The sequence below is a fragment of the Bubalus bubalis genome, chromosome X, assembly GCF_019923935.1.
Source record: "Bubalus bubalis isolate 160015118507 breed Murrah chromosome X, NDDB_SH_1, whole genome shotgun sequence".
NCBI lineage: Eukaryota > Metazoa > Chordata > Mammalia > Artiodactyla > Bovidae > Bubalus > Bubalus bubalis.
This window is the reverse complement of record NC_059181.1, coordinates 68,243,993-68,262,103: the sequence shown is the minus strand read 5'-3', so window position 1 is coordinate 68,262,103 and position 18,111 is coordinate 68,243,993. Positions and strand designations below refer to the sequence as shown.

Below are 18,111 nucleotides of genomic sequence, written 5' to 3'. Positions count from 1 at the left end.
GATATAACCAAGATATGGACACCAAGTTTTAAACTCAAAAATGACAAAAGTAACTCTGTGATAAGTTATTCATGAACTGTAATTTCAGCCTACCATAAAGTTGACTTCCAGGTGATAGCCAAACTTTCCTTTCAAACTACCTAAGACAGAAAAGCTATTCAAGAAGTTGTACAAACCCCGCTGCCCTGGCCCCTCATTCACCTGCATACAGAGGTGCATCAGCCTGGCCTCCAGCTCAGGCTCATGTCAGCACGAAGGAGGCAGCATAGGGCATTAAAAAAATTGTACAGTGTTTTGACCTTAATATTAACACAAAGGTTAAATAAATAAAAGCAACCAAGCCTGGTTTCATTTACAAAAGAAACAAACAAACCTACAATGAAGGTTTCAAGTACTTTATTTCTTCAAACATGCTATATTTTAATGGGTACATAGTACTTTTACTTGGAATTAATTATGAGTTGATTTTGAAACAATTCAGTATTAAATCAGCTGGGATGATTACTGTTCTCTCCATTCCTTTGGGGTGACTCTGCCAACAGGCGATGGGTTCCACTCTATTCCAATTTGTGTTGCCATCTGTAAGAATTAAATTGCTGTCAGTTATCAGTTATGTTTTAAATCAGAGTCCATGCTCCCTTGGAGATTATTTCCTAAAGTGGCAAAGGTATTCTGCTCTATAGGTTAAAAACACACAGTGCCCTCCATGTAGGCCAAATCTAATTGCTGTTCTAATTCTCTAGGGTAGTGCTGTTCAATAGAACTTCCCGAGATGACAGAAATGTTCTGTATCTGCACTGTCCAATACAGTAGCCACTAGCCACATATGGCTAGTGAGCAACTAAGATGTAGCTAGCATGACTGAGCAAGTACATTTTTAAATTTTTTTAATTAATTCATATTGATATTTCACATTTCTACACTACCTCCTCAAAATATTGTTTCACTCAACCACAACTAACTAAGTACTGCCAAGGAGGACATTTGTAATATCCCTTCATCAAGGAGCATTTCATCTCCAAAAATGTCCGTGATAACACATTTGAATATTCAACATCTGTTCACTCTTCTAATTAAGTACACACTTAGACTCCTACTTGAACCAGGAAGTACAGTAACTGGTAAATAAGACTGGTAAATGTTAGATGTAAAAAACTAAAATATTAAAAGCAAGTCATTTTATATCTCATCCATCAAAAACACTGTACTCAGTTCCAAGGGTAGAATGCAGAGGACTGACTAAGCAAAGAAAGGTGACTTAAGATGGTGAAAACTCCGGAAACCATATAACAAAATGACTGATAGAACTAAGAATGTTCAATATGAAAGAGAAGATCCAGGAAACATAGAAATTTTCTAGTATCTAATGGCTGATACATGGAAATATGATCAGAATTTGTGTTGCAATGGAATGATGGGTAAATATGGAGGCGGCCGATTTTAACTCAATATAAGATCTTTTCAACAGCTACACAAAATGGAAAAGACTGCCTTTTGATCCATAAGTAACTTGTTATTGGAAATGTTAAGAACAGATGATGAACTAATGCTCAGTGCTGAGGAAAAGTTCCTGCAATGAGTGAGTAATTACGCTAGAAAATCTCTAAAGCCCCTCCTAACTAGAAATGTACACTACTGTGTGAAAACATTTTGAATACATAAACTAAATGGCAATAAGAAAAATCTAAAACAGAGATTATCAGTCAATAGTACTTACATATACCCATACAGCAACACAGAAAGTGGCTCCACTAGCTAATACAGCATTACCATATTTGTCATGGAAATCAGGTGCCCGCTTTTGATGGATCTGCCTTGCCACTGCTTGCTGAATGCTTTGAACTTAAAGAGAAAGAAAAAAAGAATACAGGAGCATATCTACCAATTATCAGGAAAAGAGAATATTTGTAATTGATATTACCACTTAACGAAAGCCAAGGAAGTTACTCTATAGCATTATGCAGTATAATAAAATGTTAAAACATTGTGGCTAAAAGCAAAGTTGCATACTTTGAAATGCTTCACAAATAAGATGAATTGACAAATGGATAATATGTGATATAACAAATAGTGCAAAATGTTAGTTGTAGAATCTACATGCTGGGTATGTGGGTGTTCATTAGACAATTATTCCAACTTTTCAATATGTCTGAAATTTTCCCCAATACAATGTTGAGTCGGTAAAACAAAGAACAAGTGATGTCAGTAACAACCATGATAAATCGGTATTTGTATAATTCTTGAACTTGGCTCCTACTTCATTAATCTGAGTATTTATGATTTTGATTTTCACAAAAGTTTACTCAGCAGTGCTCAACAACTTGAAAAGTTTAATACATAGACACTGTTCTCAGGTAACTTCCAGTCTAGAGAAGGCTATTATATACACAGACACAAACCATTATAATATAAGGAGGTAAAATGTTAGCTAAGCACTTTGAATAGCAGGTACGATTTGGTTATGTAGATATGGGAAAAAGAAATCTGAAAAAAGCAGAAACAGAAAACCCAGTGTACTATAAAACCAATCACGTTTGAAGGATAAGTTGTATAGATTAGTACATGTGTGCTAAGTCGCTTCAATTGTGTCTGACTCTGCGACCCTATGGACTGTAGCCCACCAGGCTCCTCTGTCCAAGGGGTTTTCCAGGCAAGAATACTGGAGTGGATTGCCATGCCCTCCTCCCAGGGGTCTTCCTGACCCAAAGATCGAACGTGCAGGTTTCTTATGTCTCCTGCATTGGCAGGCGGCTTCTTAATCACTAGCGCCACCCGGGAAGCCCCTATACATTAGTAACAGGAAATGAAGGCACTTTTTTGGTAGAGCTAAGTTTCTGAGCAGAATGACAACATTAAAACTTTGCCATTACAGTTATTTTAGTAGAAATAGTTTCCAAACTGCCTCTGGAGGCACTTGGGGGTTTGGGAAAGAACGAAGACTAGAAAATGCTTGTTCCCAGCTGCTTTTTTTCTTCCTTTCCAATCTAAGTAGCAGGTCCTTATTGTTTCACAGCCTCAAAAGGTATTTGAGTATGTAATGAAAATCGTATTTAAGAATAGCAATGTTGATTGGGTCATTTATTTTTCTGGAGTTGAGCTGTAGGAGTTGCTTGTATATTCTCGAGATTAGTTGTTTGTCAGTTGCTTCATTTGCTATTATCTTCTCCCATTCTGAAGGCTGTCTTTTCACCTTGCTAATAGTTTCCTTTGATGTGCAGAAGCTTTTAAGGTTAATTAGGTCCTATTTGGCAAAACTAATACAGTTATGTAAAGTTTAAAAATAAAATAAAATTAAAAAAAAAAAAAGAATAGCAATGTTGCCCATTCCTTAGCACTTACGAATATAATGGCTTCTATGTGATACAATGGGTTACTTCTAGAGTTATTTGACCATGTAATGGTTTCCTTAAGTGCCTTACAGGTTTTTGTCACCTTTGGTTACATTTCCAATGGGCAAATCTACATTTCACGGTATATTCTGTTCTAGAGCAGTTAAAAGTGAGCATGTGAATTCCGCATTGAAAGTAACAACTCCCAAACCCCGTTCCCTAAGGTCCAAGGCCCTACCTTCTCAAAAGGCAAAGAAAATAAGATTACCAAACAGTTCTGCAACACCTCATAACCTCAACACTCATGCTACACAAGTGGATTTCTTTAGACCTCTTCTCTGTGACAAAAAACGGTTAAGTTACCACCTACTGATAATTTTATATAAACCTCAACAACTCCATGATGTAGGTATATTTACTAAACCCCTATTTTACAAAAGAGGAAAATGAAGTTCAGAGATGTTAAATTATTCGCCCAAAGTGAAAGGGATAATAGACGTGGCTTTCGGAATATGAAAAACCAGTCAGGCAACTATTTTTTTGTTATTATCAAAGGTGCTTCAGTGTTTCGTACACAATCTAGTAATACTTCTAATGACTTTAAGCTGAAAATAAAAAGGTGGCTAAAGAACTAAATGCTAATTGCTCAAGGTCACTTTCATTGTAAAACTGTTCACGTTACTCAAGGTCACCTTCCGTGCAAATGAAGTATGGAAATGACTTATATTTCTCTAATCTAGAGCATTCTCAATACATAACTCTGGTTTCAAATTTTCCCTGTACTTATCTAACTTTTCAGTTCAGTTCAGTCGCTCAGTCATCTCCGACTCTTTGCGACCCCATGAATCGCAGCACGCCAGGCCTCCCTGTCCATCACCACCTCCCGGAGTTCACTCAAACTCATGTCCATCTAGTCGGTGATGCCATCCAGCCATCTCATCCTCTGTCGTCCCCTTCTCCTCCTGCCCCCAATCCCTCCCAGCAGCAGAGTCTTTTCTAACGTTTAGGTAAGAATAAAAACAACCACAATTATTCAGTTAATAATCCACAAAAAACATGAATGCCAAAGTGCTACCATTTAGCAGGTAGCAGCACTGCAATGAAACCAGGAATAGGATAAGAAGCTCTTATGCGGGTAAATTGTATCCCCAAAGCTAAAATTTATGAAATTACTTAAGGAACAAGAAGTGTTTACTAAGTGTCCCCCTTGAAATTGTAGGCTACCGAATAATGAAACAGAGCAGGGTTATGACTCCAGTAACAGAAAGAGAGCTGGGAAACCAAACAGAAACGCTGTGCAATGAGGCTAATGCTAAGGACATCTTCCCAATTACTTAGCGTGCGGTGGGAGACCGAGCCTTTAGAATTACAAGGTCGGGCTGCAGATGGAAGGAAAGGGCACGAGAGACCACGAGCACAAAAGGATAAAAGTTGATTGAAAATTATCTGTTTACAATTTTTGCTCACCTCTCAGACGACTTAGTGCGTTTTTGGCCAAGGGAAACATCCTGAGGTTGAACATAAAATGGCTGCAACTACAGCTGCTGGCCTCTAGCAATTCGGCGTCTTGTACCCTTGCAGAGTCCTGAAAAACAAAATGGCTCTCGGCTGCGCTCTTCAAAGAGATTTGATGAAATCTCTCGCGAGACCTGTAAAGACCTATAGAATTCGTCCTCTTTACAGCACGCAAAGATACACGCCTTTTGGGAAATGTAGTTTCACGCTTTATAAATGACTTATCAGGGTATTTATTGAACAATGAGAAAATCGCTTGCCTAGAAGCCAGGTTTAGGGCTCTTTAGAGGAGAACTGAGACATTAATCTTAGACTAGTCATCAAAAGCATCAACTTCAAGATAGTGTTCAGAGGCTTGAGCTTGTATCTCGCTCCACACTAGCCAGTACTTTCTGTTCCCTCCAAACTTCGTTTATTTCTTTGATTTTTTGTTTCCTATTACTACCTACTAATATGTTTAATTTTGAATTTTGAAATGATTTCCAGTTATGAGGAACGTTGCAAGAACAATAAAAGGAATTCTTACTACGTAGAAAAATCTATGATAAAGCAAATTTAACAAATTGTTGATCATAGAATCTTGGCTGTGTGTGTGCAGAATACAATTAATTATTTCAATATTTCTGTATGTTTGGACATTTTCATAATAAAATATTATCAAAAACGTGTCTATTATGTCTCCTGCATGGCAGGCAGTTGCCACCTTTAGTCTCCTATAAAACTGAGGAGTTCCTCCGCCATTCTTTGTCTTTCATGGTATTAATTTTTTTCTTAATTTTCAGTTCAGTTCAGTCGCTGTCTTGTCTGACTCCTTGCGACCCCATGGACTGCAGCACACCAGGCCTCCTTCTCCATCACCAACTCCCAGAGCTTTCTTAAACTCCTGTCCATTGAGTCGGTGATGCCATCCAACCATCTCATTCTCTGTCGTCCCCTTCTCCTGCCTTCAATCTTTCCCAGCATCAGGGTCTTTTCCAGTGAGTCAGTTCTTTGCATCAGGTGGCCAAAGCATTGGAGTTTCAGCTTTAGCATCATTCCTTCCAAAGAAATCCCAGGGCTGATCTCCTTCAGAATGGACTGGTTGGATCTCCTTGCAGTCCAAGGGACTCTCAAGAGTCTTCTCCAACACTACAGTTCAAAAGCATCAATTCTTTGCCACTCAGCTTTCTTTATGGTCCAACTCTCACATGTATACATGACTACTGGAAAAACCATAGCTTTGACTAGACAGGCCTTTGTTGGTAAAGTAACGTCTCTGCTTTCTAATATGCTGTCTAGTTTGGTCATAGCTTTTCTTCCAAGGAGAAAGCATCTTTTAATTTCATGACTGCAGTCAGCATGTGCAGTGATTCTGGAGCCCCCAAAAATAAAGTCTCTCACTGTTTCCATTGTTTCCCCATCTATTTTCCATGAAGTGATGGGACTGTATGCCAGGATCTTAGTTTTTGAATGTTGAGTTTTAAGCCAGCTTTTTCACTCTTCTCTTTCACTTTCATCAAGAGGCTTTGAAGTTCCTCTTCACCTTCACTTTCTGCTATAAGGGAAAATGTCATTTGCATATCTGAGGTTATTGATATTTCTCCTGGCAATCTTGATTCTATCTTGTGCTTCATCCAGCCTGGCATTTCACATGATGTACCCTGGTGGCTCAGACGGTAAAGAAGCTGCCTGCAGTGCAGGAGACCCAGGTTCCATCCCTGGGTCAAGAAGATGCCCTGTGGAAGGTAATGGGAACCCACTCTAGTATTCTTGCCTAGAGAATTCCATGGACAGAGGAGCCTGGTGGGCTACAGTCGATGGAGTTGCAAAGAGTCAGACATGACTGAGCAACTAACACTTACTTATTCACTTATTCTGCATATAAGTTAAATAAGCAGGGTGACAATATACAGCCTTGTCATACTCCTTTCCCAGTTTGGAACCAGTCTGTTGTTCCACGTACATGTTCTAACTGTTGCTTCATCACTTGCATTTCTCAGGAGGCAGGTAAGGTGATGTGGTATTCCCATCTCTTTAAGAATTTTCCACAGTTTGTTGTGATTCAGTCAAAGGCTTTGGCGTAGTCAATAAAGCAGAAGTAGATGTCTTTCTGGAACTCTCTTGCTTTTTCGATGATCCAATGGATGTTGGCAATTTGACCTCTGGTTCTCTGCCTTTTCTAAATCCAGCTTGAACACCTGGAAGTTCTCAGTTACTTACTGTTGAAGCCTCACTTGAAGGATTTGGAGCATTACTTTGCTAGTATGTGAGATGAGTGCAATTGTATCATAGTTTGAACTTGCCTTGGCATTGCCTTTCTTTGGGATTGGAATGAAAACTGACCTTTTCCAGTCCTGTGGTCACTGCTGAGTTTTCCAAGTTTGCTGGCATATTGAGTGCAGCACTTTAACAGCATTATTTTCTTACTATATGTAAGCTTATTCTCTCTATTTTACATATGAAGGAAGTGAGTACAGTATCAAGATTAGGTAATTTTAAGCAACAGAATAGGTAATGGACCTTCTGACTATACAAGTTTGTGCTCTGTAATATATTTGAAGAGTACAGGCCAGTTATTTTGTAACAGTTCCCTCAACTTTTGTGTACTTGATGTCTTCTTATAATTAGATTCAGTTAAGGCACTTAAGAGTTGACTCATTGGAAAAGACTCTGATGCTGGGAGGGATTGGGGGCAGGAGGAGAAGGGGACGACAGAGGATGAGATGGCTGGATGGCATCACTGACTCGATGGACGTGAGTCTGAGTGAACTCCGGGAGGTGGTGATGGACAGGGAGGCCTGGCGTGCTGCGATTCATGGGGTTGCAAAGAGTCAGACACAACTGAGTGACTGAACTGAACTGAACTGAAGGCACTTCTAACGGAAATACTACATAACAAGTGTGTTTTCTTAGGGTAACTTATCAGTAAGCCTATATATAATATTAGTTTGTCTCTTTTTTTAATTTTAATTTTCTTTTTTTATTTTTGGCTGTGCTGGATCTTTGATGCTGTGTGTGGCCTTTAGTCTCAGTGAGTGAGGTTGAATGGGGGCTACTCTGTAGTTGCGGTGCACATGCTTCTCATTGTGGTGCCTTCTCTTATTGCAGAGGGCTCTAGGGCACTCAGGTTTCAGTAGTACAGCACTGGCTTAGTTGTCCAGGGGCAAGTAAAATCTTCCCTAAGCAGGGATGGAATCCATGTCCTCTGCATTGGTAGGTGGATACTTAACCATTGGACTACCTGGGAGGTCCTTGTCTCATTACTGATAATGCCAGCTGTAATCATTTGGTCAAAAGTGTGGCCTCCAAGTTTCTATACTAAAAAGTTACTGTTTCTATTTTTCTAATTAATAAGTAATATAAGAATACATTGAGACTAAGTGTATATCCTATTCTTTATCGAACTTCCACCCACTAGTTTTTGTATTCATTGATGATTTTTCATCCTGGATGAAGCACCATCTGGAATCAAGATTGCCAGGAGAAATATCAATAACCTCAGATACACAGATGATACCACCCTTATGGCAGAAAGTGAAGAACTAAAGAGCCTCTTGATGAAAGTGAAAGAGGAGAGTGAAAAAGCTGGCTTAAAGCTCAACATTCAGAAAACGAAGATCATGGCATTTGGTCCCATAACTTCATGGGAAATAGATGGGGAAACAATGGAAACAGTGAGAGACCTTATTTTCTTGGGCTCCAAAATCACTGAAGATGGTGACTTCAGCCATGAAATTAAAAGATGTTAGCACCTTGGAAGAAAAGCTACGACTAACTTAGACACAGCATACTAAAAAGCATAGATATTACTTTGCCAACAAAGGTCTGTCCAGTCGAAGTTATGTTTTTTCCAGTAGTCATGTATGGGTGTGAGAGTTGGACTATAATGAAAGCTGAGTGCCAAAGAATTGATGTTTTTGAACTGTGGTGTTGGAGAAGACTCTTGAGAGTCCCTTGCACTGCAAGGAGATCCAAACAGTCAATTCGAAAGGAAATCAGTCCTGAATATTCATTGGAAGGACTGATGCTGAAGCTGAAACTCCAATGCTTTGGCCACCCAATGCGAAGAACTGGCTCATTGGAAAAGACCCTGATGCTGGGAAAGATCGAAAGCGGGAGGAGAAGGGGTCAACAGAGGATGAGGTGGTTGGATGGCATCACTGACTCGATGGACATGAGTTTGATCAAGCTTCAGGAGTTGGGATGGACAGGGAAGCCTGGCGTGCTGCAGTCCACGGGGTCACAAAGAGTCGGACACGACTGAGCGACTGAACTGAACTATGCTTTTTGCCTAAAAGAAATATTAGTGTGAAAGTTGCAAAATGATTTTTCTAACTCTATCATTCCTTCCATATTTAACACTAGGTATTCTACTACAAGGAGAAATTTTATCTTCTTCCCTATTTATTTGTTTATTATCAGTTTGGATTCATGGATTCCAAAGGTTATAATCCATTGCTATCATGATTTGTTTTAAGGCTCAGTAGTCTCAGATGTAGTCAGTAGGATTCCCTTCTGACTTATATGTCTTATATAAGACATATTGCTTCAAATTGCTTGATCTTGATATTGTACTCACTTCCTTCATATGTAAAATGGAGAGAATAAGCTTACCTATAGTAAGGCTTATATGTCTTTTCTTTTAGGTCTCCATCATTTTATTTTTTTGAGGACTTCTTTATTTTCTGACACAAGGCTCATCTTGTACTTTCTTTACCCCAGCACTGGAATCTATCTTCCTAAGGAGCCTTGCTTTCTTTTAGGGATGGCATTTATCAACCTACATTTGGCATTAGGTTTGCTCATTTGTACTGGAGTGTCATTGCTTCTAGTCATTTCAGTGAATAGAGCTAGAAATATATGTTATGAATGATAAATTTATGCAAATACTGCCAATTCCAGTCCAACCCCCAAAAGTTCTTTTTCACCTTTCCTTATTTCATATTGGTATCTCCCTGCTTACACAGTGAGAATCCTAGCTCTCAACGTCTATGTTATTACATATTACATTATACAAAATATATTTCCACAATTGTTATCTACGAAAAACAAATCTACTTAGTAGAGTTTAAGATTTGCTTGTAGTTATTGTTTTCTTTAGACTAATAGTATATAATCAAAATAGTGTGTTCATAAATTATTCAGATTAGTTCTATTTTCTTTAGTGCAGTTGTTTTTCTTTTGAAATAGAGTTGTGCTCCATTTTTTTCTGTTTTGTATTCAGTTTCAGTTTTTTAACCCATTCTTACTGATGTGATTTTTAAATGTTTAACTTATTTTTAATTGTGGTAAAATATACATGACAAAAAAATCTACGCTTTTAAGCTTTTTAAAGGATCCAGTTCAGTGGTATTAAGTACATTCAGATTGTTGTACAACTATCGCTACCATTCGTCTCCAGAACTTTTTTCATCTTGCAAAACCACATGATTTACTCTTATATTTTATTTTAAAACCATTAACATTATTCCAAAAGTCAAAACTATACAAACTGGTATACTTACAGAAGTGTCATTCCCTTCCTTAACTGTTCCAATCCATTTTCTACAACTCCTGTAGGAAACCAATTTCATTAGTTTCCGATTTAAGCTTTCTGTGTTTCCTTTTGCAAAAATGGTAAAACATGTATATATTTTCTTATTTCCTCTTCTATTTCATACAAATGTAGCATAATAGTACATACTTTTGCATTGGGCTTTTTCACTTTAACAATAGATCTTGAAAATCCATATCATTTATACAGCTCTTCCTCATTTCCTTTCCTTAGAGTTGTGAAAAACTCCAAGGTATTTATGTTCTATAGTCATTCTCCTACATTTGATCATTTAAGTGGTTTTGAGAATATTTCAATTACAGATAGTGCTGAAATAAATAACTTTATGCACATATATCTTATTATTGAAGTAGATCCCTAAAAGTGGGATTGCTGAATCAAAGGATAAATGTATTAGATATTGTTAAGTTATCCTCCATTTTGCATAGCTACCAGCAATGTTTGAGGGTGCCTGTTTCCTCATAGACTCAATGACAGCACTTATTGAATTTTTGCCAAAATGATAGTTGAGATTCCTCTGTGTACTTTAAAACCTTAATTTTGTATTTGTTAAATTTACATGCAGTAAATTTCACTTTTTTTAGTGTAATATTCTGAGTTTTGACAAATACAAACAGTAAGGAGAGAAAGGTTGCACCCTCACAAAAAAATCTCCTTGTGTGGCCCTTTGGTAGTCAATCCCTCTCCCCACCTCCAGTCCCTGATAGCTACTGATCTGTTCACTTTCTAGACTGTCACATAAATGGAATGATATTGCATGTCCAAGTGTTTTTTTGTATTTTTCATATTATAAGTGTCTCTTAAAGTTTTAATTTTTTTTCACCTCTCTATATCAAAACAAATCTCTTCAGAACCAGCTCTTTTCCCTTTCATGCCATCTCTTTGTCTCTCCAGCTTAATGAAATTATTTTCCTCTGTGTGTTTGTGTCCCGCCAGGCCCTAAAAGAATGGTCATATGATATTCCAAAGCATGAAAATAAATCCAAATTACAGGCGATTGATTTTGTTGGTGCTTTTCCTCTTGAATATATTATTCTTCTTCAATAAAAACATCCCAGTTTTATAACTCACTATGGTACCTACAAGACCTTTTAGAACTAACACCCAAAAAAGATGTCCTTTTCATTATAGGGGACTGGAATGCAAAAGTAGAAAGTCAAGAAACACCTGGAGTAACAGGCAAATTTGGCCTTGGAATAAGGAATGAAGCAGGGCAAAGGCTAAGAGAATTTTGCCAAGAGAACGCACTGGTCATAGCAAACACCCTCTTCCAACAACACAAGAGAAGACTCTACACATGGACATCACCAGACGGTCAACACTGAAATCAGATTGATTATATTCTTTGCAGCCAAAGATGGAGAAGCTCTATATAGTCAACAAAAACAAGATATGGAGATGACTGTGGCTCAGACCATGAACTCCTTATTGCCAAATTCAGACTTAAATTGAAGAAAGTAGGGAAAACCACTAGACCATTCAGGTATGACCTAAATCAAATCCCTTATGATTATACAGTGGAAGTGAGAAATAGATTTAAGGGCCTAGATCTGATAGACAGAGTGCCTGATAAACTATGGACAGAGGTTTGTGACATTGTACAGAAGACAGGGATCAAGACCATCCCCATGGAAAAGAAATGCAAAAAAGCAAAATGGCTGTTTGGGGAGGCCTTACAAACAGCTGTGAAAAGAAGAGAAGCAAAAAGCAAAGGAGAAAAGGAAAGATATAAACATCTGAATGCAGAGTTCCAAAGAATAGCAAGAAGAGAGAAGAAAGCCTTCCTCAGCGATCAATGCAAAGAAATAGAGGAAAATAACAGAATGGGAAAGACTAGAGATCTCTTCAAGAAAATTAGATATACTAAGGGAACATTTTGTGCAAAGATGGGCTTGATAAAGGCCAGAAATGGTATGGACCTAACAGAAGCAGAAGATATTAAGAAGAGGTGGCAAGAATACACAGAAGAACTGTATAAAAAAGATCTTCACGACCAAGATAATCACGATGGTGTGATCACTGACCTAGAGCCAGACATCCTGGAATGTGAAGTCAAGTGGGCCTTAGAAAGCATCACTACAAACAAAGCTAGTGGAGGTGATGGAATTCCAGTTAAGCTATTTCAAATCCTGAAATATGATGCTGTAAAAGTGCTGCACTCAATATGCCAGCAAATTTGGAAGACTCAGCAGTGGCCACAGGACTGGAAAAGGTCAGTTTTCATTCCAATCCCAAAGAAACGCAATGCCAAAGAATGCTCAAACTACTGCACAATTACACTCAGCTCACATACTAGTAAAGTAATGCTCAAAATTCTCCAAGCCAGGATTCAGCAATATGTGAACTGTGAACTTCCAGATGTTCAAGCTTGTTTTAGAAAAGGCAGAGGAACCTGAGATCAAATTGCCAACATCTGCTGGATAATGGAAAAAACAAGAGAATTCCAGAAAAACATCTATTTCTGCTTTATTGACTATGCCAAAGCCTTTGACTGTGTGGATCACAATAAACTGTGGGAAATTCTTCAAGAGATGGGAATACCAGACCACCTGACCTGCCTCTTGAAAAACCTATATGCAGGTCAGGAAGCAACAGTTAGAACTGGACATGGAACAACAGACTGGTTCCAAATAGGAAAATGAGTTCATCAAGGCTGTATATTGTCACCCTGCTTATTTAACTTCTATGCAGAGTACATCATGAGAAACGCTGGGCTGGAGGAAGCACAAGCTGGAATCAAGATTGCCGGGAGAAATATCAATAACCTCAGGTGTGCAGATGACACCACCCTTATGGCAGAAAGTGAAGAGGAACTAAAAAGCCTCTTGATGAAAGTGAAAGAGGAGAGTGAAAAAGTTGGCTTAAAGCTCAACATTCAGAAAATGAAGATCATGGCATCTGGTCCCATCACTTCATGGGAAATAGATGGGGAAACAGTGGAAGCAGTGTCAAACTTTATTTTTTGGGGCTCCAAAGTCACGGCACATGGTGACTGCAGCCATGAAATTAAAAGACTCTTACTCCTTGGAAGAAAAGTTATGACCAACGTAGATAGCATATTGATAAGCAGAGACATTACTTTGCCAACAACGGTCCATCTAGTCAAGGCTATGGTTTTTCCAGTAGTCATATATGGATGTGAGAGTTGGACTGTGAAGAAAGCTGAGCACCAAAGAATTGATGCTTTTGAACTGTGGTGTTGGAGAAGACTCTTGAGAGTCCCTTGGACTGCAAGGAGATCCAACCAGTCCATTCTGAAGGAGATCAGCCCTGGGTGTTCTTTGGAAGGAATGATGCTAAAGCTGAAACTCCAGTACTTTGGCCACCTCATGCAAAGAGTTGACTCATTGGAAAAGACTCTGATGCTGGGAGGGATTGGGGGCAGGAGGAGAAGGGGACAACAGAGGATGAAATGGCTGGATGGCATCACTGACTCGATGGACGTGAGTTTGAGTGATCTCCAGGAAATGTTGATGGACAGGGAGGCCTGGGGTTCTGCGATTCATGGGGTCACAAAGGGTTGGACACGACTGAGCTATGGTTTTTCCTGTGGTCATGTATGGATGTGAGAGTTGGACTGTGAAGATGGCTGAGTGCAGAATAATTGATGCTTTTGAACTGTGGTGTTGAAGAAGACTCTTGAGAGTCCCTTGGACTGCAAGGAGATCCAACCAGTCCATTCTGAGGGAGATCAGCCCTGGGATTTCTTTGGAAGGAATGATGCTAAAACTGAAACTCCAGTACTTTGGCCACGTCATGCGAGGAGTTGACTCATTGGAAAAGACTTTGATGCTGGGAGGGATTGGGGCCAGGAGGAGAAGGGGACGACAGAGGATGAGATGGCTGGATGGCATCACCGACTCGATGGACGTGAGTCTGGGTGAACTCCGGGAGTTGGTGATGGACAGGGAGGCCTGGCTTGCTGAGATTCATGGGCTTGCAAAGAGTCGGACACGACTGAGCGACCGAACTGAAGTGAACTGAACTGAGCTACTGAACTGAAATGAACTGATGATAAACAGAACTGGGACAAATAAATGGAAAGTTCTGCTATGTAGGATTTTTGTTATTTTTTAGAAAAGGGATTTGGATATTTCAGACAACCGATTATGAAACAAAACCTTTAAAAAGACCTAAGTGCTTTCTTACTACCTTAGTGTGGCATCCACCCCTCAAACAAACTAATGACAAGTAAAACAACAAAACAGAAAAAATTTGCTGTCTATAATCAAAATTTAAGTCCTTGTTGGTGCCCGCCTCATACATCTAAAAGATTGCCAAGAATAAGGACTTTAGAAAATAACTTTTGACATCTGCTCTGTTCAGCACACGTGGCACCGTCTTAAAAAAGATCTCCTTCAGCAATATTGTTTTTCCTTTCTTGCTTTTACCTTTCTTGGATTTGAAACACTTTGGAGGCCAAACCACGGGCTTGGGATAGGTCTTATCAGTTATATGGCTAGGCAAAATTTTTCTAGAATAGTACACGAAAAAGGTGGGTTTCTTTTTTGAAATTAATTTAGTTTTTATTTACTTTTGGCTAGGCTGAGTCTTTGTGTCTTCCTTCCTGAGCGGGGGGAGGGGGGGAGGTGTGGTGGTGGTGGTGGAAGGGGCGGGGTTGTCGGGCGCTTTCTCTGGTTGAGGGGAGCAGGGGCTATTCTCTAATTGCGGTGCCTGGTTTCTCATTATGGTGGCCTCTATTGCTCTGGAGCACGGACTCTAGGGCCCTCTGGCTCAGTAGTTGTGGCTTGGGGCTTAGTTGCCCTCGCAGCATGTGGAATATTCCCAGACGGGGGAAGATCAAACCGTGTCCCCTGCATTGGCAGGCGAATTCTTAACCACTGAGCCACCAGTGAAGTCCGGTCGATTTCAAAGACTTCTAAAAGGATCTGAGGAGAAAATATGCTGTTTTAGTAACCTTAAGCCATCTCCAACACTGAAAAGCCGCAATGCTTCACAATTGCGCAGGCGCGTTTAAAGAGCCTACACCCGCCATCTTTACGTTTAACGAAAGGGGTGGTCCATCATCCTTAGCGGACCAATGTAAAACCTCCAGATTATCGTTTTTGTATTGGCTAACGGAGACCAATTAGAAGCGAGCCATCTTTTAGCGGGCGTTTGGCAGTACAGCGTCGTGACGTTTTGTGAGGGGACTACCGACAGGGCTGAGCTGGGCCAATGAGAAGGGAAAAGGGGGCTGGTTTGCCTTTTCTCACGCCCAACCAACCCTCAGACCCAGCCCTAGGAAAGTTTCCCTTCTAGGCGGGAGAGAAGGCGAACATGGCAGCGCGTTGGTGGCGTTGGTGTGTCTGTGCAATCATGGCGGTGGCACTGCTGCTCGTTTTCGGGGTTCCCTCAGCCTCTGCCCAGAGAAAGAAGGAGGTGAGGACGCTGTTTCCAGCAACATGGGCTTTTCCGAACGAGAGGGGCTTAAGAGAATCCGTTTTGTTCTACCCGATCCCTTTCCCCGCCAGTTCTGTGTCTTTGGTGGCTTCAGTTCTGCCGTTTTTAGAATTGTGGGGTTCGCAAGAGAAGAAGCCGTAACACTTTGTCTTATGGGATTGTCGAGTCTGAGAGTGGGGTGGAGTAGGTGACAGCCCGGCTTCTGTAGGCCTGTGGATAAACAAAGCTACGAGTTTTGACACTTCTTTGAATATGGGCCCCATCAGGTGGTGGAGGGAAGTTCGACTTTAGGTTCAAGGGGTAGAATATCTGACTCTACTGTCAATAGATGTAACTTCCTTTAGGACATATAAGAACTATATTATGTAGCATTTTCACTCCAGGAATGAGAGAATTAAACAGAAGAGCGGAGCTATGCCAAATTTATTTCATTGTCCAAAAAACTGATTGATCATTGTCCAAAAAACTGATTGAAAGCAATTTTAGTTCAGTCGCTCAGTCCTGTCCCACTCTTTGTGACTCCCATAGACTGCAGCATGCCAGGCTTCCCTGTCCATCACCAACTCCCGGAGCTTACTCAAACTCATGTTGATAGATTTGGTGATGCCATCCAACCATCTCATCCTCTGTCGTCCCCTTCTCCCCCTGCCTTCAATCTTTCCCAGCATCAGAATCTTTTCCATTGAGTCAGTTCTTCGCATCAGGTGGCCAAAGTATTGGAGTTTCAGCTTTAGCATCAGTCCTTGCAATATTCAGGACTGATTTCCTTTAGGATGGACTGGTTGGATCTCCTTGCCGTCCAAGGGACTCAAGAGTCTTCTCCAAAACCACAGTTCAAAAGCATCAATTCTTCCGGGCTCAGCTTTCTTTATTTACCGGAGTGACGTTCTTAAGCCATTTTCAACCATTTACCAAATATCAAGCGTGCCAGCCATTGTTCTGGGAACTTAGTATACATAAGTGAACAAAACTAAGGTCCCTCCTTGTGGAATTTACTGGCTTTGACAAGTGGAGGAGATACAATGTTCTTTACTCACTGTAAAGCAATCCAAGGTGAGGATTTTTAACATCATTGTTTTGAAACATTTGTGACTTAGAGCCGTTTGCTCTTAAGAGCTTTACAAATTACTAGCAATTGTTTATGCGCTCTAATTTTAGAAATGAGGAAACCTAAGGCCTAAGCTTACACGGTTAACCATTGAAGAACAAAGACTAAGATCTTTGGTTAGTCTTATGCTATTTCCTATACATTTTGTGCTTCCTTTTGTACACAATACCTGTGTGTGCGTGCTTCTTAAGTCGCTTTTGTCGTGTCGGACTCTTTGTGACCCCATGGACTGTAGCCCACCAGGCTCCTCTGTCCGTGGAATTTTCCAGGCAGGAATACTGGAGTGGGTTGCCATGCCCTCCTCCAGAGGATATTCCCCACCCAGGTATTGGACCCCTCATCTCACATGCACTTTATTTATTTTTTTTTATCATTTATTATTATTATTTTATTTTACAGTATTGTATTGGTTTTGCCATACATCAACATGAATCCACCACGGGTGTACACGTGTTCCCCATCCAGAACCCCCCTCCCACCTCCCTCCCCATACCATCCCTCTGAGTCATACCAGTGCACCAGCCCCAAGCATCCTTTAAAAATGCTATTTAATCGGCTCAGATGCTTGTCAACTTGAGCTGAATTTTAAAAGAACCTGTTTTCTCTGTTGCTGAGTATTTGTCCTAGTCCATAAAAAAAGGTAGCATATTAAAACGAATTACTTATTAGATTGGCAAAAGGTGAAGTTAAAAATATACAATATACAAAGTGTACAAAATGAGCAAGCGCCTATACTGGAACTAGAAATCGACGGGCTTTTTAAAGAGGATGCCAAGCCATTTTTTACGTGGAAAACAAGATGTAGAGCAATACATAGTTTTATATTCTGGAGACCTTTTATGTTAAAATAAAATAAAATAAAAAAAAACTACAAGTTAGGTATACATAGAAAGAAACCTTTGTAAGAATATAGAACAGTGGCTACCTCTGGATAGTTGGGATTGTTCATTAGGGGAAGACTTTAACTTTTTGCCTTGTATGCTGGTATTGTCTAAATTTCTACAACCACCACTTACCCTTTTTAAGTAAAAAAGTGTAGATTTTTAATAACAAGTATTTCTACTAATTAAATTATTTATTCATTTAACCTCTCACTAAACAAGCAGGGGATAAAGGACTTTTAAAAGGGATCAGCAATGAATTGTGCACTTTAAAATTGTTAACACGGTAGATTTTATGTTATGTGAATTTTATCTCAATAAAATATTTTAAGGAATCAGATT

General features: G+C 39.7%; 2 protein-coding genes across 3 annotated transcripts in view; one reads left to right on the top strand and one right to left on the bottom strand.

Moving 5' to 3' along the window:
• Positions 1–379: 379 nt before the first annotated feature.
• On the bottom strand, positions 380–4,955 carry LOC102411142 (cytochrome c oxidase subunit 7B, mitochondrial). The gene is made up of 3 exons (XM_006051893.4): positions 4,797–4,955; positions 1,718–1,842; positions 380–579 (listed from the first exon to the last, which is right to left on the bottom strand). The coding sequence occupies exons 1-3, from the start codon at positions 4,849–4,851 to the stop codon at positions 502–504; spliced, it is 258 nt and encodes an 85-aa protein (XP_006051955.1). The 5' UTR covers positions 4,852–4,955; the 3' UTR covers positions 380–501.
• Positions 4,956–15,568: 10,613 nt separating this feature from the next.
• Positions 15,569–18,111, top strand: part of MAGT1 (magnesium transporter 1) — a 47,982-nt gene continuing 45,439 nt past the window's right edge. The window contains exon 1 of one of the 2 annotated variants that reach the window (XM_044937585.1): positions 15,569–15,759. In XM_044937585.1, coding sequence (XP_044793520.1) covers positions 15,658–15,759 — 102 coding nt within the window. In that variant the 5' untranslated portion in view covers positions 15,569–15,657. The remainder of the gene's footprint in view (positions 15,760–18,111) is intronic. The other variant, XM_006051894.3, reaches the window with a different exon arrangement.

What these genes read in the sequence shown, in the direction of transcription:
- LOC102411142 (XM_006051893.4), bottom strand. Translation starts at nt 4,851, where the DNA reads ATGTTCAACCTCAGGATGTTTCCCTTGGCCAAAAACGCACTAAGTCGT. An exon ending in CGCACTAAGTCGTCTGAGAG is followed by an intron (nt 1,843 to 4,796) that starts GTGAGCAAAAAT and finishes TTTCTCTTTAAG; the next exon opens with TTCAAAGCATTCAGCAAGCA. An exon ending in GTGTTGCTGTATGGGTATAT is followed by an intron (nt 580 to 1,717) that starts GTAAGTACTATT and finishes TAATTCTTACAG; the next exon opens with ATGGCAACACAAATTGGAAT.